The 23,388-nt window shown below is 38.5% G+C and overlaps 1 protein-coding gene across 4 annotated transcripts in view; it reads right to left on the reverse strand.

The window, feature by feature from the left end:
- Positions 1 to 23,388, reverse strand: part of Hmgxb3 (HMG-box containing 3) — a 59,452-nt gene that overhangs the window by 26,906 nt on the left and 9,158 nt on the right. For 2 of the 4 annotated variants that reach the window (XM_020158853.2, XM_020158855.2), the window contains exons 4-10: positions 22,822 to 23,319; positions 21,340 to 21,438; positions 12,851 to 12,982; positions 7,638 to 8,044; positions 4,940 to 5,115; positions 4,723 to 4,820; positions 1,497 to 1,595 (exon numbers count right to left, since the gene is read on the reverse strand). In XM_020158853.2, coding sequence (XP_020014442.2) covers positions 1,497 to 1,595; positions 4,723 to 4,820; positions 4,940 to 5,115; positions 7,638 to 8,044; positions 12,851 to 12,982; positions 21,340 to 21,438; positions 22,822 to 23,319 — 1,509 coding nt within the window. The remainder of the gene's footprint in view (positions 1 to 1,496; positions 1,596 to 4,722; positions 4,821 to 4,939; positions 5,116 to 7,637; positions 8,045 to 12,850; positions 12,983 to 21,339; positions 21,439 to 22,821; positions 23,320 to 23,388) is intronic. The other 2 variants (XM_020158854.2, XM_020158856.2) reach the window with 2 other exon arrangements.

The raw sequence follows: 23,388 nt of genomic DNA on the forward strand, positions 1-23,388 counted from the left end.
AGCATCTAGACTCCTATAACAAGTCGTTAAACCCAAGATAAAATCCTAGCTGGGGGCATGGCTCAGATGGCAGAGCACCTGCCTACCAAGTGTGAGGCCCTGAGTTCAAACCCCATGACTGCCAAAAAAAACCCAAAAAACATCCTGGAAAATTCCCACTAAATGGTATAATTAGTGGCCTCCTATAGCCACAGGAGTAACGATAGGGTGAGCAAGGAGGAGGTAAGAGTTAGGTCACTGGAAAAAGAAACCTGAGCAGATCTTTCTAAGACTCATTCTCAGAAAACTTAAAATAAAAAAATAAAAAATAGGGCTGGTTCACTACTGAATCCCCAGCATAAAGCCTGGCACAGAAACAGATGCTAAATAAAAATTTTCTTTTCTTCCTCTCTCCCTCCCCTTCTTTTCTTTTTCTTCCTTTCTTTTCCCTTCCTTCCTTTCTTTCCTCCCTTTCTCTTTCTTTGGGAAGGGAGAGAGTTAGTGGTGGGGTCTCACTATGTTGCCAAGGCTGGCCTTGAACTCCTGTGCTCAAGACTCTAGCCTCAGCCTCGGGCAGAGCTGAGAATATAGTTGTATACCACCACACCCCGCTACAAAGAACTTTTTGAATGAATGAAACATCCTTTCAAAGCCTTCCTGTCATTATTAACTAAGAATACTTTTTAAAAAATCTAGTAGCTCTTGCAAAAATCTGTTCATTTTATTCTAATCAGCCAGAGAAACTGCCAAAAGGTATTTGGTTTTTACCTTAAAGATAACAGAACTAGAGAATGTCAAAAGTGACAAAAGCCTCAAAGGTACCTAACTAAACACAGCATTCTATAGACAGTGAAACTGAGGACCAGAGAAGGACAGAGTCTTGTCTAGGATTATATGGCATGCTAGCAACAAAGGTAGAACTATTTTTGAACTAGGTCTTCCAACTATTTAGTGTTTATTCTACTGTGCCATGCTGTTTACCTTGCAGAAGAATAACCAGAAGTCACACATTTTCATTTATTGGAATGCTAGTGTGTGTTAGGTTAAAAATAAAAGGGAAAGGGAGAGGGAAAACCCTTGTGGGAAATGCTAGGCTAAATATGAGTTGCTTTACTAGAGGACTTGTCAAACCCTTTAAGATAATCTTTTTGGATGTGTCTGTTTTAGGTAGGAAAAAAAATGCACTGTTTAAACTTACTTTGGTGAATGCACTTTTCTTAGGCTAAGAAGTTTCAAAAGCTAATTCTGGACTAGATTCTCATTTCTGACTACTCTCAATAAAAATATCCTGATCTCAACTGGCCTGTGCTTTTAGCTACCTGGAGAACCCCCAAAATAACCTAGGCAGATTCACCCAGCATCTATCAATTATATGGGTAATGGAAACTTCAGAATTTATATCTGACCCTGCCTTACTCTCAAGCTACCATCACCTTCTCTCCCAGCCTCCCATGCCACCCTCAACCACAAAATCAAAACAACTTTCATGTTAACTTACCACTGGGCTGCACACTTACCAGTGTGACAGTACAGCTGTATTTATATGGAGGAAACATATCAGGTTTGACTTCTACAACTTTCACCTGAGACGTCCTGTTGTTTGGGCCACTTGATAGCTGTGGATCAGAACAAGTTATTTAGTGCTATTTTTGTACCTCATCTAAACTCTTGAGGTCCTGTGTCCTGAACCACCTTGAGTAAATAGTTTCCTAGGAGGAATATGTCAAGCAAATGAGCCCTCTGGACTGCTAGTTGGTACTCACTAGCACATGAAGGGCTAAGTGAGTGTCACGTTCAAGTCCAGGGTATGACACACTTCTCTGTGTAGCTTCAAACACTATGTATCAGAAGCACCATGAGTCAGGTTTATAACTGATTGATAAAAGCATATAACACCTATATGCCCAAGTATACAGCTGGATAATGTTAGCATAGAAGGAAGTCTGAAAGACCATCCACCAAACTATGACATGGCTGTTTTTTCCCCTTTACTACTATCTATAAAAATTTAACTGTTCTGTGAGAAATGTATATATTACTTATATAATTAAAATAGGAGGAAAAGAGAAAGCATTCTAAATTAAAATTATTCTATAATGGGGGGAGGAAGGATAAAGGAGAGTGGTGGAGGGGGTGAATTCATGTATGATATATTGTAAGAACTTCTGTAAATGCCACAATAAAAAAAATTTTTCTGAAAGCAGGTGGGATGAAATGCCAAGTAAATAAAATAATGCAACTTAAAAAATTAAAATTATTCTGTAAGAGTGAATTTAAACTGATTCTCAGAATATAAGATTTCATGTACCTGTTCACTAGTTTAAGACTAACAAGAGGATGGGATGGAGATATGGTTTAGTGGTAGAGTGCTTGCCTAGAAGGCACCGGGCCCTGGGTTCAATCCCTAGCACCACAAAACAAACAAACCTATCTCTTTGTTTCAAAGGACACCTTAAGACACCTTAAGACAAGTCCAAGAGTACAAACACACTCAAGTAACACAAAGAAAGGAGGTGCTGCTGGGCGCCAATGGCTCATGCCTATAATCCTGGCTCCTTGGGGTGCTAATATCAGGAGAATTGAAGTACAAGACCAGCCCAGGAAAACAGTTCATGAAACCTTCATCTCTAAAATAACCAGAGCAAAATGGATTGGAGGTATGGGTGAAGCAGTAGAGTGCCTGTTTTTCAAGTGCAAAGCTCTCAGTTCCATAAAAACAAACAAACAGAAACAAACAAACAAAAAAAATAAAGGAAAAAGGGAGCCCAGACAAAAAGTTCATGAGATCTCATCTTAACTAGGGAGATGGCAGGCCAATTCTCCCATTTTAAGCTAGTTTGTGAGTTTCCAAAGTGCAGGCCACAATCCACTGAGGGATCATAAAATTAGTTTAACAAATGAAACTGACAAATAGGAGTGGGAAATATCACAGTATACCTAGAACAGCAAAGCTTCATTCATTATTAATGTGTACATTTACTGGGCAATATCGTAAAAATGTGTGTTAATGAGATGAGGGTCATGGTAAAGTTTGAAAAATGTTGGCTTAGGGAATTTTGATAATAACTATCTGGCTGAATATAGATTTTTAAAGAAAGCCAGGTATGGTGGCACACACCCATAATTCCAGCACTGGGGAGGCTAAGGCAAGAGGACTATTGAGTTTGAGGCTAGTCTGGGCTACAGAGCAAGACCCTATCACAAACAAAACTGTTAAAAAAAAAATTTAAGAATATGCCGAAATATATGAAATTTTAACACCTGTGACATCTTCAGTATCTATTATCACTAAAGTGAATCAAAGGCCATAAACCAGTACATGGAGAAGAAGCCATGTTTTTGGTTTATAAGAGCTATACTAAAAAATATGTACAATCGTAAAAGTCTCTGGTTTTTTTAGCTGCTACATATGACCTTTATTTCTTTATTCTAAAGCACATGTTTTCATTCACATTTTAGTCTCTAAAATTGGCTTGCATTTTACAGTTGCTGTCAGCTGGCAGCACTAGTGATGTCATTGCATTGCCTGCTGAATATGCATCAAAACTTGCAGAAGGGAAGTTAGCAGCATAGAATATTGATGATTCTAAGTCTAAACATCATTCAGAAAAGTCTGACTTTGAGAAGAATATTTAGATATGCCACAATCAAGTTATTTCATGAGTACTTTCCTTTTAATACACACAAAGAATGATATGGAATTCAAGCTCTATGTCTTAAGTTTCAATTATATTTTTCAAAAAGTATAAAAATTACAATTTTTCTTTTTTTAAAAAAAGCACAAATTCAAGAAAAGATTTAAAAGCTAATAGACCACAGCATATCAGATGGTCAAAACTTGGTTAGTTCTAGGTGGCAGGTCATGAGGGATTTTCTTTTTTCTTTACTTAAATTTTCTATATGCATGCCTTTTTTAGAGACTAAACAGACATGACAACTAAATGCAGTATTTGATCCTACAGTGGATCCTCTATGAGAGGGGGAGAAATGCTATATAAAAGATGTAACTGGCTGCATGCCGGTGCCTCACACCTGTAATCTTAGCTACTCAGGAGGATCGAGGTTTGAAGCCAGCCCCAGGGAAGTAGTTCTGGAGACCCTATCTCAAAAGAAAACCATCACAGAAGAGGGCTGGTGGAGTGGCTATAGTGGTAGAGCATCTGCCTAGCAAATGTGAGACCCTGAGTTCAAACCCCAGTGCCACAAAAAAAAAAAAAAAAGGGCTGTAACTGGCAAAAACTGGTATTTTGGTAAACTGGAATATATATACATTAAAATACTGCACTAAGATGTCAGTAAAAGAATATCTCTATTCTTAGGAAATATAGAAAGATGCATTAAGAAGTAAAGGCTGTGTGACTCACCCTTTACTTATATATATTTTATGCACACATGTACATGTTTATACATGGGGTAGGTATTTATTAAACACAAATGATAATGCAAAATGGGCTAATATGTTACCAGGTGACTCTGGGTAGAGTTTATGGGTGCTCTTTGCAGTGTTTTTACTTTTTAACATTTTTTTCTGGTAAATTACAGACTTTAAAATAAAGGGCTTAAAAATTTTAAAGTAAATGCATTCATTTTACACATTACCTAAAAAATAAATCACTCATGTCAACCTCTTTGCAGAGTCTATCAGTCTAAGAATTGGGGTCTGTCTTCTACCTGTGGCTTTAGTCCATTAAATACAAGTGACCAGATTCCTAAACAGCCCCTCCTCTTGGGAGCAGGTCTTACCTTCAGCTCACCAGTGCCAGATGGATGTTGGATAGGCTGGCCTAGCTGCTTTAGTGTGCTTGGCTTCAGGCCACAGGTCCTCACAGAGGGAGTCTTATCTGTAAGAACCAAGAGCCAAACTGGTGACTTAAGTGTATGAGTTTTCCAAAGTCTCTCCTCTCCATTCTCCACCCTGACTCCCGCCCCTTACCCATCAGACAGCCCCTCCAGCCCTTACCACTCAAGGGGAAGGCCTGCCTGGCCCTGGGCAGTCCCATGCTGCTGCCTCGACCCACATTAGCAGGGGCTGGCAAAATTGCTCTCATGGGTCTTGCTGCAGCCAGCAATGAGGGCTTGGCCCGTGCTCTGCCTTTAAGCTCAGGGGCTCTGGGCCCTGTGGTGAGCAGATCAACTCTGAAAAAAAAACACGAAGAAATCTGGAAATTCTAGACCAAAAAAAAAAAAAAAAAAAAAAACCAAAGTGCAATTTCCAAACAGCATTTTATTAGAGGATAGTACAATGGTTAAACTATCAGGCTTTAGACAGACTGAGTTCAAATTCAACCCCTATGTGACTCTGGGCAAGTAATTTCACTCCTCTGATAATCTAAGGCTTCTAATATGGAAATGGGGAAATAATTAGCTACACTTTATGGGGTCCAAAGTATAAAACAATGTATATAGTACAACCATAATAACTATACCATCACTTGTCTCTAATTAGAGTGATTATGCTTCTAATCAGAAGTGATTAGAAGTGATTAAAGTATTATCAGGTTCCCACATAAAGGCACCTTAGAAACCTTGGAGAGCAAAGTTCATGTTTTCCTCATCTTTACAGTGCCAATGTTGAACACAAAGTCTGCACCATGGAAGCCTCAATGAATATTGTTAATGTGGTTCACCTGTCTCACTTCACTTCATTCTTTAAGGGTACTAAGCCACTTCTAAAAAATAAATAAATAAATAAATAAAAGCAAAATTTAGAAGTACCTATGTTTTGCCACCATTTCTGTAAAGCAAGCAGGAAAACACACACACATACATGTTTGTATATGCTTAAAACTATCTCTGGAACCAGAAAGTTTGGGATATGGACTGATTCTAAGAGATGGATGATTAAATAACAGACCAAAAGGAAGATTTTTAAAAATATATACTCCTTGTAACTTTTTTTTTTTTAACTGGTGGGACCGGGGTTTGACTCAGGGCTTCATGCTTGCAAAGCAGGCACTCTACCACTTAAGCCATACCTCTTGTCCATTTTGCTATGGTTATTTTGTAGAAAGGTCTTGAGAAATATATGCTTTGAACCATGATCTTCCTAATCTCAGCCTCCCTACTAGTTAGGATTACAGGTGTGAACCACTGGCTCCCCAGCTTTCTTGTAACTTTTGAGTCTGAATCACGTGAGTATTTCCAATTCAACAATAAAAATATAAAATTAATAGTGTAAGGCAAACTTGATACTATAAACATTTTGGCAAGATAATTCTTTGTTATGGGAGGCTATCCTGTACTGCAGGATGTTTAATGCCCCTTTCGTCCCTCTAGATGCCAGCAGCAAGCCTTTTCCAGTTTTGACAACAAAAAAGCCCTCTAAAACACTGCCAAAATGTCCCCTGGGGGCAAATCTGTTCCTAGTTGAGACGAACTGAGATGAACAAGAGGCCTTCAGTTATAAGAACACAACAGCCTCCAAGAAGAGCTACATGTAGAATCCATTTAAGTTTTTAATTAAAAAAGAATAAGGACTGGGCACTGGTGGCTCACACTTATAATCCTAGCTACTTGAGAGGCTGAGATAGGGAGGATGATGATTTGAGACCAGCCCAGGCAAATTAGTTCATGAGACCCCTATCTCTAAAATAACCATAGAAAGATAAAATAACCATAACAGACTGAAGTATGGGTCAAGCAGTAGAGTGCCTGCTTTGCAAGTACAGAGCCCTTAGTTCCACCAAAAAAAAAAAAAAAAAGAAAAAAAAGAAAGGGAACAGGAAAAGAGAGCTGAAACAAAAAGTTCATGAGACCTCATCTCAATGGATCAGTGGCTGGGTGCAGTGGTACATGCCTGTCATGCCAGCAATGCTGGGAAGCACAAATAGCAGGATTACCGTCCAAGCCAGCCCAGACATTTTTAAGATCCTATCTCCAAAATAATCAAAAGTGAAAAGGGCTGGTCTGGGGGCATGGCTCAAGAGGTAAAGCTCCTGCCTAGCAAGTGTGAGACCCTGAGTTCAACCACCAAGAACTGCCAAAACAACAACAACAAAAAAGGTAATCCACATTTATTGACTTCATATTTGCAAGGTGCTAGGCTGCATGCTTCACACTTGCAAAGCAGGTGCTCAACCACTTGAGCCACACTTCCAGTCCATTTCACTCTGGTTATTTTGGAGGTGGGGGTAAAGGAACTATTTGCCCTGGCTGTCCTCAAACCTTCCCAATCTCAACCTCCCAAGTAGCTAGGATTATAGGCATACTCAGCTCATCCCAAGGTTTCTCAGAAGCATGAAACTATGCCCAGGGTCAAACAGAAGCCAGAGTCAGTCACAACTACCACTGGGTTCTCTGACTATCAAACAAGTACTCTTTTAATAGGGTACTTTTATAAGGCTTCTCATTCCAAATTGGTAAATCATAGTTTTTAATACTGCCCACACCTGTACCAGCAACTGCTTTAGGGAGACTGACAAGAAAAGATGTACCAGGAATTGTCAGCAGTATATGGACGGCAGAGTGGAGGGGGAAAGGCAAATCATTACATCTCTCTAGGTCTTGACTTCTGTATTGCTAAAGAGGAAACATTAATTGTGCTCTGCAGCCTCTCTCAGGAATGCTATAAGGATTTTGGACAAAGCAAACAAGGGCAATGGTTTATTGCTTTTCAAAATATAGTCCCAATAATATAATATATAATTAGATTGACCTACCCTGTGGGTTTTTTAGGAGCAGGGAGTGGACTGGTGATGCTGGTCCCCTCGGCTGGTGTTGGTATATCTGGTCGAGGACTGTCATTCTCAGTTGTCCCCAGAGTGACCTCAGGCTGCCCGCTAGTCTTGGCAACTGGTGCTGTACCACGATTCCCAGGAGTGTCCTTGACCAAAACATGAGCATCGGAGACAATCACTTCCTCCCACTCATTCTCCTCACCTACTTCTCTTGGAGGAGTTACATTTAAGAGCTGGCTTACGGCTTCCGAGTTTTCCAGAGACAATTTGGAGGCATTTTCCTTAGAGGAATTTTGCTCAGTGGTGATAGGCTGCTGATTTCTTTTAACCACGGAACCTTTGGAGGAGACACTTGAAGCCAATTCCACCTTGACTTTGGCTGGCTTTTCCTACAAAAAGAAAAAAAAAGGAAAAAAGAATACCTCATGTGCATAAGACATTTTACAGTTGACAACACCATTTACAAATTTTCATAACATCAGGAGACTAAGTCTCACAGAGAAGAGGCTAACTTAAGGTGCCAAGTACAAAACTGTCCCTGCTGGTGGAGTGGCTCAAGTGGTAGAATGCTTGCTTAACCAAGTGTGAGGCCCTGAGTTCAAACCCCAGTACCACCAAAAAAAACTACTAAATCTAAGTCTTCTGACTCCAAGGTCCTTTCACTACAGTATTGAAAGCCTCAAGATAGTATAAAGCTACTCTCTGCCTATGAAATTTCTTATCAGCATGATTCTTTTTCAGGAAATAAATGCTGGCACTTTGGGGGTTGACTTTTGATTGTTCTAAGCCCACTTCTTTATACCATGATGGAAGCTGTCATGCTGCCACATTGGGACTAAAAGTACTAAATGGTTTATATTGGTGGTGCTATTATGAGATTCAGTTAATCTCAATGTGGTCACAATTAACACTGTGTTTCCACTCCCCAGGTAAAACCCTATCTTTAGTCCCATATTCTTTCAGGTGAATCAGTAGAATGACTTACCCATATGACACATACTTAACACACTAGGTCAAATGAACTCATGCATGTTAATTATGTGTTAGAAAATATTCAAAACCAGTAAAAACTGCAGCTGCTATCTCAGATCTACTTTTAAAGCCCTTGGTGCCTTAGTTTTTATTCAAGCAGCATGGCTGGGGAAACAACATTTATAAATACATACACACACACACTTACACAAATACATACATGCAAACTTCTTAAAAAAAGTCTCTTAAATACTATAAACTAGGAGATGTTGTAAACCTAAAACCTAGGTTCTATCTATGCTCAAGTCCACTCCTAATTGTGTGATCCAGAGTAAGTTTCATCTGAATCCTCATTTCCCTATTGTTAAGTAACAAAGGGTTGGTCTCTCAGTGTTTGTCAACAGGATTAAGACAGCATTTCAGGTGGCCCAATTCTTCACTGTGTAGGACCTTCCTGCATGCTTCAGGAAGGTTAACATCGGCAGCTAATGTCATTAAAACTCAATATTATGTCTCAAAAACCCCTAAAATTTCCAAAGCTGGGTAGTGTACTTTTCCTGGTCAAGGACCAATGACAAATGACTTATAAGAGCTTGCTAGTAAAGCATTCTCTATTTCTAACAAACAATAGCCCCAGAAGATGAGTAAACATGGAAAAAAAATTCCAAAATGAGTGCACAGAGCTTATTTTGTACAGGACAGGAAAAGTCAGCAGAAAAACAACAGGCTAAATTCATCTCTTGAGATCTGACCTTTGAACAAAATACTGCTTCTTTAGACAAAAATCATTTGCAGAAAAGATAATGAAAGCACTCTGAAATGAAAAAGAAAAAAAACTCTACCTGGAGATCTTATTTTGCCTTAACCTACCTTTTATAGATGTTGCTTTCTTCTAAAATGTAAAGTAAACACAACCAGCTGCTCAGATCAACCTCAATTATCATCATCAGAGCCAATAAGAATGACGCCTTGAGCTAAACAGCCTCACATACTATTCTTTGTCCCATCCAAATCATTGTGAACTAGCTCACACATTTCTTGGGATAATTTTGGTCATTCTGAACTCTAGGACAATACAAAAAAAAAATGAGTAATTTTCTGACTGGCATGGACACAGGGAGCTTTTAAAAATGATTTATACCTGCTTCCTCAAAAACTAGAACTCAAGAAATCTTAGATTCTGCAGCTAAATAGCATAGCAATGCCCAAAAAGTGTAGTTTAGAGGAAAAGGCACTGGCCAAAGTTCACAGCTGTATGAACTTAGCAAGTCACTTCTTGCAAATCTATTTTAACTCAGCTAGAAACTTAGAATTGAGCTAGCTAAGAACCAAAGCCACACTTATCTCTAAAGTTCTACAGTGCATTGATGCTAAAATGTTACCTTCTTACTTTTCACACTCATTCATCTAATGCTGGAGGAAAAAAAATTGACATAGAAAGACGGGACAAGTAGCTAAGAAAAACATTGTTCATTTGCCCTAAGTTTGATCTTAGTAATAGTAAGAGAACTGTGGTTCAAAAGTTTCTCTAACCAAAAGAAATATACACACATATACATGAGAAATGCAAAAATAAAAACAAAGCCCCAGGGGAGAGAAAAGTCTACCACCATCACTTAACACTCTTCCATACACAAGCACAAGAAATAAGTCATTTCACAGACCTGCTTTGCACTGGTGAAGAGGGACCAAGGAGGTTCCAACTCAATAATCCTATAATAGGTGGCAAAGTATACTTTTGGGGACTAGAGTAGGTATAAACTGATGGCTTCACAGAGGTGCACCAGAGAAAATGGGCCCAAGAAACTTGACAAAACCGCCGGAGATACTAGCACTAGGCCCTTCCTGACCCTCGAAGTGATATGAGTAGCAATAATAGACATATATTAATCTCAGTCATGATGATAGCAGGAAATATTTACTAAGGATTTAACATATATGAGGAACTGTGCCACCCACTCTACACAGATAATCTCATTTGACCCCTCCAACGACCCTAATGACGTAGAGACTACTAACTTCCATTTAGAGATGAGACAAAAGGAAACCTAAATCAAGGAACAGAGACATGAAATGACTTGTTACATAGCTAAAAAACCTGGGAAATGAGCTTGAACTAAAGAAGCTAACTCCAGAATTGTATTAATTATTGCTGCTAGAATCTTAGGCATCTCCCAAAGGTCCATTTGGTAAAGGCTTACTCACCAGAGTGGTGCTATTGGGAGGTGATGGAACCTTTGTAAGTTGGAGTCTAGTGGGAGGACTTAAGTCACTGGGGGCACACTCTTGTTGAGGAGTGTGGAACCCCAGTCTCTTCATTTCTCACTTCCTGGCTATAAGGTGAATAGTTTTGTGTTGCCACCATGATGTATTTCCTTGCCACAGGTCCCAAAACAATAAGACCATGGACTGAAACCTTTAAAACTGTTATCCAAAACAAACTTTTTCTCTTTAAGAGAAAAAGTGGGCCATGCTGAATTAAACTTACAATCACAATCCTAGTCTAAGTCAAGTCTAATGCTCTCTCTTTCCTTTTATATCTTCGCAAATGCCATTGATCCTTCAGATCATCTCTTCTACAACAATCCTCCCTGTCTATACTAGTCCTTAATAAGTGTCTCTTCTCTATGAACTAACTGAAAAGTGACCATCTAGTCCATTTGTTTTGGTCCTAAAAATTTGTAGTCTCACATAAAAAAAACATGGCAAGTATATGTGTTTATCTAGTCAGTGCCAACCAAGTGTGTAACAAGTTAACAAAACATGCTGAACTGAACTTCGCAGGGGCAAAACTGTGATACTGGCCAGGTGCAAGTGGCTCGTACCTGTAATCCAAGCTACTTGGAAGGGTGAGATCAGGGGCACAGAGGCCTGTCCAGGCCAAAAGTTCGAGAGACCCCATGTCCGTCAATAGCTGGGCACAGTTGTGCATGCCTACCACGTTAGCTACATGGGAGGCTGAGATCGAAAGGATCACATTTCTAGACCAAACCAAGCAAAAAAGTTTGGGAGACCCCATTTCAACAGAAAACAGCTGGGCATGGTGGTGTGTGAATGTCATCTGAATGATGGCAAGAAGCCTAAAATGGAAGGAGGGCAGTCTAGGCCAGCCTGGGCAAAAAGTGAGACCACATCTTCAAAATAATCAGAGCAAATAATGTACTGCAGGTGTGGCTCAATGGTAGGGTGCTTGCTAAGCAAGTCAGAAGCCCTGAGTTCAAACCCCAATATAGCCAAAAAACAAAGACTAAACTGTGAGGCTCATTTGTTTATTGTACATCCTTGATGGGTAAAAGTTGTGGAGGATGCAAAGGTCATACTGTTACACTGTGACATAAACAGAAACACTTTTTAATGGTGATGGCTACTAAATTATAGCGTTGAAGGCACATATAAAGAGACAGGCATTCATTCTTCCCTAAGGAAACCTAGGGATGTTTCATGGAAGAACTAACATTTATGAATCATGACTCATTGTTATTCATGAATTTTAGACAAAGAATACCCAACTAGTTTGCCTACAGAAAAGATAGTAGGAAGAAGGGAGGGAGGAGGGGAGAACAGTACATCATAAAGATTGAGTAACGCTATGGAAAACTTTGAATATGAAGTTAAGGACTTCCTTTTTTTGTTTCTTTTGTGGTACTAGAGTTTGAACTCAATGCTTTGCATTCACTAGGCAGGCACTCTCCCACTTGAGCCACACCTGAAGCCAAGGACTTCCATTTTTAATAGGAGTTATAGGAGAAAAAAAGGATTTTGAACTAAGGAGTGAAAAAATGTAGCTATATCCTGGAATAGTAACTAAGCAATCAGCATGGAGGGTGGATTGTGAGCCCTAACAGGAAATGAATCAGTTAACATGGTTATCCTCATTCCTGGGAAATTATGAAACAATTTAAGATAATGTTTTCAAAGAACATTTAATGGCATGGCAAGTTAAATGAAAAAAGAAAGATACAGAACTTATTTTATTCACAGAAAAAAATCAAGAAGATATATAAAAATATTAATAAAGGCTCTTCTTTGGATGGTATAAGATTATAGATTGCATTTTATTCTATTTTTCTTTTCTTGAAACAAACTGCTTACAAAAAAAACCAATTTACTTGCATAATCAAAATTAAAATGACTATTAGCTTTTAAAAGACCATCTGTTCCTAAGGACAACAGGAAGCCTACTCTGTCAGGCTTCCGAAACAGTAATGGCCAATAGACCTTACCTTTGGGATCCACTTCCCTCCTAGGAAGTTACCACAGGTAGGGCACTTAGGTGGTTTGTGCCTAGTGACATATGTGAAGGAGCAACCTGGGCTGGTGCATGTCCCATGGCCCCGACGGGTGTATGTAGTGGTCTGTAAAAAAAAAAAACCAGTGTCAGAATCAAGACGACAATTCAATCCTGAGGCCCTGCTGACTTTGATAACCACTGTATCAGGAAGAGAACAGCTTTTAGCAGGATAATCATTCATGATATCATAAAAAGTCAGGGTGGGATAGGTCCTAAGGTACAAGTTTACTTTTTAGAAATTAAACTGAATTCAAATGGGGAAAGACAGCTGCCCAAAGGTTACCCAGTAAGTTAGCAGAAGAATGAAGATAGTGATGGCTAGTACGAATTAAGCAAAGCACCACAGAGTGTTAAATACTTTACCAACATCTCATTTAATATTCTCAGCAATGCTATTAAGTAGGTTATTGTTACTACTGAGGCCCAGAGTGGTTGACTGTTTTGCCTCAAAACATACACTGAAGATCACCCTGATTCTTGGTCCAAGATTTCTTCTGTGTACCTAGCTATTCCCCCTGGATCTGAATACTTCAAAAAATCTGATTAGTCTTCATTCTTGTCAGTTAAAAATCAGAGACTCTAGGACCTAGGATTTAGGGATAAAAAAACAAAGCCATGATCAATGGGGGAAAAAAGGAGGAAAATCCAAGAACAGAAACCAAGTCGATGGATATTTAACAAATCTCCCCTTGTACAAAATGTATTATAACATATCACTGTATTTCAGCTAAAAGTAGAAACTACTCATTCATTAGTCACATTTAATTCTAGATTAATGCAGGAAGGGTAACATTTCCCTGTCAGATTTGTTCTGTCACTTACCAATGTTTACTGAGCTACTAATCCCAGTTTTCCTAGCCTGGCCAAAACTCAAAAACCTCTCTTGGGGAAACTCTAAACTGCCACTAGCTACCTCTGCCAGGAGGCCTAAGGAAAAGCTGATTATCATAGCAGTACTAGGTCAAGGATGAGTGAGTGTGAAGTGGTATGATACCAAGGAAAGAGACCAGGCTTCGAGCTCCATTTGCTGCCAACACACTGAATGATCTTAGAGTAAGTCACCTTAAATCTTGGGTTCTGGGTTCCCGCTGTAAAATCATCTGCTCTTCCTATTTCATAGGTGTGTTTTGAGGTGCAAATGCAGTAAAGAATGAGGACATATTCACTTAGTAAATTGTAAAAGATTCTATAGATGTGTGGGAGATTATTATTTCTAGGATATAAAGTATTTCTGATGTTTACTCAATTCATGGCTTAATACAGAATCTTCATACTGAATACCTCCCAAAAGCAAAATAAAAATTGAAGATGAATTAGTTATATAAATAAATTACCATGAACTTAGAAATACCCTAAATAGTAACCTATAGAAAGACTTTTTTTTCTAGAAGAGTTTAACACTTTTTAGAGAACTACAGAACAATCATTTCCAGGAGCACAAGAGCTCAGGAGAAACAAGCAGTTTTTTCATGAACCAATTTGTAATGGCAGTTCCTATTTCAAAATACTAACTTTCTTATCCAAGAATATACTGTTTAGCTAGGCACAGTGGTGTGTGCCTACAGTGGCAACTATCAGGAAGCCGGGCAGGAGGATCACTTGAGCCCAGGTGAGACTAGTCTGGGAAACACAGAATGGCCCCCATCTCATACCAACAACAGCAACAAAAATGTTTAAATACATTGTTTATCTGTAACAGGGGTTTTTGAAGATAAAACAGATTATAATAAGTTAAAGACATATATTAATCCTAAAGAGACTAATAAAATATGCTTGGGATGTAGTTCAAGTGGTAGAGCAGGGCCTAGCAAGCACAAGGCCCTGGGTTCAAACCCCAATACTAATAAAACAACAACAACAAAAAACTAGTAAAATAACCAGAACAAAGTTAACAGCTAATAAGTCATTAGAAATAGAAGAAAGTTGCCAGGTGCATGTAATCCTAGCTACTCAGAAGGCAGAGATGAGGAGGATCTCTGTTCAAAGCCAGCCCAAGTAAACAGTCAACAAGAACCTATCTTGAAAAAAACCCATCACAAAAAAAAGGGCTGGTGGAATGGCTCAAGGTGTAGGCTCTGAGTTCAAACCCCAGTACTGGAAAAAAAAAAAAAAAAACGGATTCATAAAATACACAAATAGTAAGATAACAGATCTAAACCTAACATATTAAATACAAATGCTTTAAACTTTCCAATTAAAAGACAGTCACAATTGGAAGCTCTTTTTGTTCCCACCCCTCAATACACTATTAACCATATTGTTTAAACAAATGGTATCACCATCTTTTGAAGTTGTATTATGTCTGGTTATTTTTATCTAGGAAAAATCAGTATTTATCAGAAAAGACTGGCACTTAGCATTTGAAGAAACTTGGTGTCCACATGTCACTAATCATTACAGTATGTTCTGTACTGAAGCTAGGTCTTGCTTTTTTGTATCCAAACTGCTAAAAATCAAAACAAAACAGAACAAAAAAACCACATTTTAAATACAAAGATATGTAAACTGATTAAAAGCAAAAGGATGGAAAAAAATATACCTTGCTAATAACATTTAAAAAAAAAAAAAAGCTGGATATCAGACATAATAGATTTCAGAGCAAAGAATATTCCTGAAGATAAAAGATCATTTCATGCCCACAAGCTGGGCATGGTGGCATACACCTGTGATCCCAGTTACCAGGGAGGCCATAGGTAGGAGGTTAACAGTCTGAGGCCTCCCCAGGCAATAACCTGAGAGCCCACCTCTCAATACACTTTTTTGCTAAAAGCAAAAGGGTTCATTCGAGTGATAGAGCGCCTGCCTAGCAAGTGCCAAGCCCCGAACTAAACTTCAGTGCTGCCAAAAACTTTTTTTAAATAAAATAATACAACAGAATACACGACCTAAAATCTAACAAAACTCTAAGAAGTAAATCTACAATATTTAGATGCCTTCTCTCAATAACAGATAGAATAAACAAAAAAATCAGTAAGGATATAACAGATCTGAACAGTATTATCAATCAACCTGACCTAACACTCAACAGCAGAATACACATTCACTTCAAATGCACAGAATATCAAGACAGATCATATTTTGAGCCATAAAACATGTATTCATAAACTTTAAAGAATTCAGGTTTTATGAACCATAAAGTTCTGACCACAATGAAAATTAAATTTTAAGTCAACAGAAAGACATTTGGAAAATAAATAACACACTTCTATGTAACTCAAGGATCAAAGAAGCAAACTGTAAAGTTTTGAGCAGAATGAAATGAAAACATACCACATCAGAATTTGTGGGATGCACTAAAAGCAGTACTTTTTTTTTTTTTTGGTGGGACTGAGGTTTGAATTCAGGTCTGCACACTTGCAAAGTGCTCTAACCGCTTGAGTTACAACTCCAGTCCATTTTTGCTCTGGTTATTTTGGAGATGGAGTCTTGAACTATTTGCCTGGGCTGGCCTCGAACCACAATCCTTCTGCTTTCAGCCTCCCAAAGTAACCAGGATTACAGGCATGACCCACCAGTGCCCAGATACAGCAGAACTTAAGACAGGAAAATTTATAGCACCAAGCACCTGTACTAGAAAAGAAAGAGCTCAATGACATCAGCCTCTACCTTAAGAAATTAGAAAAAGTAGAGCAAATAATCAGTGAAATAGAAAACAATTATTAAAGAAAAATCAGTAAGATCGCAAGATGGTTCTTTGAGATCAATAAAATTGATAAAACCTCTAGTCAGGTTTATTAGGAAAAAAAAGACCCAATTTCTAGTAACAGTGAATCACTATACATTCAAAACATAGTAAAAAAAAACAGTAATAATAAAAGTTCCTGGAAAATATAAACAAATTAAAGAATCACAATGTGATGTGTCAGTTCCACTCACAGCTATATGCCTAAAGGAACAGCATGCAGAGGTTGAATATGGCTCTTAGGAGAGGTACTTACACTTGAAAGCAAATCTATTTCAGTATTTATATATATCTGGACATCATAATAGTTATTTAAACTTCTAAGCACCCTGTATTTATAAACAAAAAACTGTAATAAGCTCAATTTTAACACATTTTAGAAATCATAATTTGTATCTATTTCTTAGAAAATATAGTTTTATTTTTTATTATTAAGATCTATTTTATTATTTATTAATTGTGTCAATGGCTTTGTTTTTTTATTCAGCACTGGTGTTTGAACTTAGGGCCTCATGAACTAGGCAGGCACTCTTACTGCTTGAACCACTTCATCAGCTATTGGCTTTCTTTCTTAAAAAATGTTATCAATTCCCACTCCCCCCGTTTGGTGGGACTGGGGTTTGAACATATGTAGATGCCGTTTCAAAAGTGTATGCTTGCTGGGTGCTGGTGGCTCATGGATGTAATCCTAGCTACTGAGGAGGCAAAGATTAGGAGGATCAGGGTTTGAAGCCAGCATGGGCAAATAATTCATAAGACCCTATCTCCAAAAAACCCTTCACAAAAAAAGGACTGGTGGAGTGGCACAAAATGTAGGCCCTGAGTTCAAGCACCAGTACCACAAAAAAAAGTATATGCTGTGTCTTTTCAAAATCCAAATAACAGTGTAATACTTAATATTATACATTCCCTCTTAATGTATATTTTGGTAAAATTTATTAGGAAGAAATTACAGGTGAGTGGTGATGACCTTAGAAAGAAAGCTGTTCGCTCAGGAAAGAGAAGTAATGGTGATATAAATGAAACTACTGTTTATATCTATACCAAACTTAAGAAAAATAAATGTAAAAGTAAGACTTTGTGGTAACAATGAACATATGAAAAATGATACATTCCTTGAACAACAAAAACAAACAAACAAAAAAACCTGAATGTAGGGACTCAAACTAATACTTGCACACCAAAATTTATAGCAAAATTATTTACAAGAGCCAAAAGGTAGAAAAAACCCAAATGTCCATCAACAGGTAAGATGATAAATTGTGGTACATACATATAATAGAATACTATCCACGCATAAAAGCAAAATTCTGATACATGTGACAAGGTGGATGGACCTTAAAGACATTGTACTAAGTGAAAAACCCACACATGAAAGTACAGTATTTGTAAGATTCCATGTGTATGAGGTACCTTAAATAATGTAAATTCACAGGCAGAAGGTAGAATAGAGATAACCAGGGGGGAGGGTTGGGGATGGATGGGAAATTACTATTTATTTAATGGGCATAGTTTGTTTGGTACAATAAAAACATCCTGTAAATGTATACTGGTTTTGTTTTTTGTCTTATTTTGTTTTTTGGTGGTACTGAGGTTTGAACTCAGCTTAGCAGTTGCTAGGCAGGCATTCCATCAGTGAGTCAAACCTCCAGCCCTAGAAATGTATATTGGTAAAGACTGCACAGTATTTTGAATGTACTTAATGCAACTAAATTGTACATTTAAAAATGGTAAAAATGATAAATCTTGTCATTTATTAATATATATAAGTATATTACATGATATATAATATATAATTATATAGTATGTAATATAAATATTACATATTGTATTTATATATATTAATGTGTTTTTTTACCACAATTTTTTAAGAGCAACAAGGGAATGTTATGAACTTAATGTCAATAAAACTGACAAATTCCCAGAATGATAAAATAGCAAAAATGCCCTCAAAAACAGGTCATCTAAATAGTCCTATATAAATTTTTAAAATTGGACTTGAAGCTAAACACACCACAAAGAAAACTCCAAGGCCAGGCCAGGCCAGGCATGGTGGCTCAACCTGTAATCCTATTTACTCCAGAAGCAGCGATCAGGAGGATCACAGCTCAGTGCCAGCCTGGGCAAAAAAACGCCCCACCTCAACCAAAGCTGGGCATGGTGGTTGCACCTATCATCACGGTATGCACAAACAGAAGAGTCACTATCCACACAGGCCTGGCATAAAGCAAGACTTTATCTCAAAAATAACCAACGTAAGGCTGAGTGCCGGTGGCTCACACCTGCAATCCTAGCTACTTGGAAGGATGAGAACGAAAGGATTATAGTTTGAGGTCAGTCCAGGCAAGTAGTTCACCAGACCCCCATCTCCAAAATAACCAAAGTAAAATGGACTGGAAGTATGGCTCAAGCAGCAGAATGCTTTGCAAGCACGAAGTCCTGAGTTCAAACCTCAGTCCCATCAAAAATAAAACAAAACAAAAGGCTGGCAGAATGGCTCAAATAATACAGCAGCTGCCTAGCAAGTGTGAAGCCTTGAGTTCAACCCCCAGACCCACCAATTAAAAAAAAAGGAAAAAAAAAAAACCCACCAAGCCTAGATGACTTCACTGGCAATTCTAACACACATTAAGGAATAAATAGTATGTATATGACACAAACCCATCTAGAAAATTGAAGGGGAGAAAATATTTCCCAACTCACTTTATAAGGCAAACATCACTCTAATAAGAAAACAAGATGGGATTGTTTAGGAAAACTAGAGTCCAGCATCCCACATGAAGGTAGACACAAAAATTCTGAACAAAATTTTAGCACACCAAATCCAAGCTGGGTTTGGTGTGCTAACCAAGTGGGGTTTGTCCTGAGAATACTGTTTGGTTTAACATCTGAAAAAGAAAGTTCACTACATTAACCAACTAGAAAAGAAAATCCATATAATCATCTCAAGAAACTAAAAAAATTCATTTGACAAAATTCAATATACATTCCTTGTAAAAACAAACAGAAGAAAACTTCCTGAACTTGATAAAGGCATCCATGTAAAATCTACAGCTACTATCATACTCCCTGGGGGAAAGACTGATGCATTTCCCCCCAAGATGAAGAACAAGACAAAGGTATTCACTGTTAGAATTTCTATTCAGCATTGTACTGGCAAACTTAGGCAATGTAATAATATAAGAACAAGTAAGAAGGAATGAAGATCAAAAAGGAAGATATAAAACTAGAATGGGGTTGGGGATGTACCTCAGTGGTAAAGCACTTGCCTAGCATGTATGAGGCCCTGGGTTTGATCCCTAACACTACAAAAACATAAAACTGTGAGCTGATGGCTCACACTTGTAGTCCTACTTGAGCGTCTGAGATTAGGAGGAATGAGGTTCATTAAAGGCCAAGCCAGCCCAGGCAAACAGTTCACAAGAGCCCATCTCCAAAATAACCACAACAAAACAGGTGTGTTTTAAGCAATAAAGCGCTTGCTTTGCAAACCTAGAAGGCATTAGTTCAAACCCCAATCCCACCAAAAATAAAATAAAAAGTCATGAAATATTTAGGGATAAATATTGGTCAAATGCTGAGATTTATGATGTAAAAAATATCAACTGATATTCAAGAAACCTGAATCCTGGTTCTGACTTGTCTATAGTCTAGAGGTCTTGACGTCTTTTTCCCTTCTCTGGATCTTTTTTCTAATTTGTACAATATTTAATTAGATCAGAGGCTTCTTAATTTTTCAAAATCATGCATGCTTCTGAGAATCTAATAGAAGTCATAGAATCTATCCCAGGAAAATGGTCTCTAAGAGAAGTCTGTATATTACCTGAGGGGAGTTCATGGGCTCTATCTATAAAACTACCAATTTGTATGTATTTATATACAATGGAATTTTATTCAGCCATAAAGAAGACTGAAATTTTGTTCTTTGCAGGTAAATGGGTGGAAGTGGAGAGCATCATGTTAAGTGAAGTTAGCCAGGTTCAGACAACTAAAGGTCGCATGCTTTCTCTCATTTGTGGAAGACAGGCCCAATACAAATACAAGCAATATTATGAAAAACAGGTCACTAACTAAGGGGAGGTCACTAATGGGAGAAGAAGGATAAAAGAAGGAAGTTAAAAAGGTGAGTATGGTTGATGTACTTCCTATTCAAGAATAAATATAGAATTTTTAAACCTGTTGAAGTCATCATAAGAAGGAAACTAAGATAGAAAGGAGAATAGAGGGAATGAACCAGTTAGGGTTATAATACATATATTCATGGAAAGGACACAATAAAACTCCCTGTACAGCTATCTTGAACAAAAATGTCTTTTTTCAAAAGGTGAGAACAGGAAGGTAAAACAGCCAGTAGGAGGAGGTAGGATATAATGAAACAGTGTAGGAGAGTGAATGTAGTGAAAATATTATGTACTCATGTATGAAAAAGGAAAAATGAGACCTGTTGAAACTATTCCAGGAATGGGAGTGGAAGTGGGGGGATAAAGTAGAATGATGGAGGGGGTGAATTCAACCATGATATATTCTAAGAACTTTTGCAAATGTCACAACGTACCCCCAGTATAACAATAATATAATAAAAAACAAAAGAAACAAAGACCTACCCATTTTTCAACACATGGGCCAGATAATCCGAAACCAGTCTCAGTGTCCTAAAGTTCTAAGACTTTGGGAAAATTACTTGACATAAAGGAGAATGTTCATGGAGTCCTAATTGCCATCCATTCCCCAATACTGACCAGTTTGATGGAAGTGGGGTTCTCCACAACCGAGTAGGCAGGCAGAGGCAGCATGATGAACTGAGTGGCTGGTGCAGAGGAACTACTCTCACTGGAATCCTGTGGCAATGGAGAAGAGGACAGTTTCATTGAAACAGAGAACACTCAGGGCCATCCAAACACAGGAAGACTGGATCAAGTTCAATACCCACAGACAATGTACTTACCCAACATGCTTATCAAAAGAAATGAATCTGTGGTTACCTCAAAATAGACTAATTAGAAACACAGAAAGATAGAACTATCACAGGAATGTCCTATTCTCATTTAGAGATTATAGAAAGGAAAGCAATAAAAAACCAAAATTGAGATTCTCACAGACGACTCCCAAGATAACATAAGCAGTTAGTGAGAGAATTCAATTCTTCTGACCTTGTTCTCTTTTTGGCAGCACTAGGGTTTGAACTGGAGGCTTCATGTTTGCTAGTCCCTGTCAAATGTTCTTAAACTATTCTATTTATGCCAGGTGCTGGTGGCTCATGCCTGTAATCCTAGCTACTTGGGAGGCTGAAATTGAGAGGATCAAGGTTCAAAGCCAGTCTGGACAAATAGGATTCAAGACCCCATCTTCAAAATAACCAGAGCAAAACACTAGAGGTGTGGCTCAAGCAGTAAAGTGTTTGCTCTGCTAGGGTAAAGCCCTGAGTTCAAACCTCAGTATCACAAAAAAAAAGAAAGAAAGAAAAAATACTCTGTTCATATTAAACATGTTAGTGGCATGTTTCATTATCATAAACAGCAGGGAGGCAACAATAAAAAGGACTTATTAGGTCTGGGATGGGCTTCTTTGTGGGGCACTTGCTTTCTTTAATGAAGAAAGCATGTTGGCCCTCTTCGCATGAGAGGGAAGGTTACCACCTCTGAGGCTGCCATCCTGTCCAGGTAAGAGGGAAGCTGTACACTAGGCCACTGTAGTGATTCTCCCACTTCCAGCAAACCAGATCATGGAATCTGTGAGACTGCTGGTCTCCCCTCAACTTAGACTAGCAGAGATCTGCTTTAGTTTCTCAGCTACTAATCCCATCAGACTGGCCTCAAAGAGAACATCTTTCCATGCCCAGAAATTTCTTTTAACGATTCTCAAATATCATACAGTTCAAGACGTATTGTGTTGAAATAACTTCAGAAACACAAACCTAGGCTTTGGCTCATGGATAACTTAAATACCATTTCCAGCTCTTCTGCCAATGTATCTTATGTACTATCTGATGTGATGAAAATTCAGTCTAAGCTGGACAAAGATCTAAGAATACACAAGAGAAGTTCTCTAAAGGGAAGTATGAAGCAAGCCAAAGGCTCAGAAACATTCAAGAGAACTACAGTGCCACTGTAAGAACCACATGAGCACTCTTAATTACCACTACTCTGACACCACTGCATGGTGCTGACTGCCTATTTAATTACTCCAGATAAGCAATACACATCAGTACCAAAGCCACTTACCCTCATGACTGTTACCACTGATACACTCTCCCCAACCTGGGGGTGGGGTACAGCCAGGTTTCCAGTGGGGAGGTCTGGTGAGCCATTCACTAAGGTCTCTTCAATTACCAGGCTTGTCTGGTAAGGCTGGTGACTTTCCCCTATCTCCAAGGAAGTCTCTTCCAGGAGGACATCCTGGCTGAGGATCTCTGAGGCAGTGATCTCCTGTACAGCACCTGGCTGAGCAAGGGTTCCCACTTCCTCAGTCAGAGCCTCCACAGCCAGGCACTGCTCTGCCATGCCTGCATGGCTGGACACTGTTTCTGGGACAGTGCTAGACACAAGAGGAAGTCCTTTAGCAGACATCTGGTTCTGAGCCACACATAATTCTAGCTGAGGGCAGCTCCGGTCCTCCTGCAGGCTGCTCTTGGGGATGATGATGTAATCTGAGCGGGGGAGGATCTTGCGGAAACCCGGGATGTCTGGAACCACAGCAGTCAATGCAGAGAGCTTAGAGTTCTGAGGATGAGGAAGCCAGAAGAGGGAGGCAAGCAGAGAAAAATGAACTAAGACCACACATTTTCTTTC

This window comes from Castor canadensis, chromosome 6 (assembly GCF_047511655.1).
Source record: "Castor canadensis chromosome 6, mCasCan1.hap1v2, whole genome shotgun sequence".
NCBI lineage: Eukaryota > Metazoa > Chordata > Mammalia > Rodentia > Castoridae > Castor > Castor canadensis.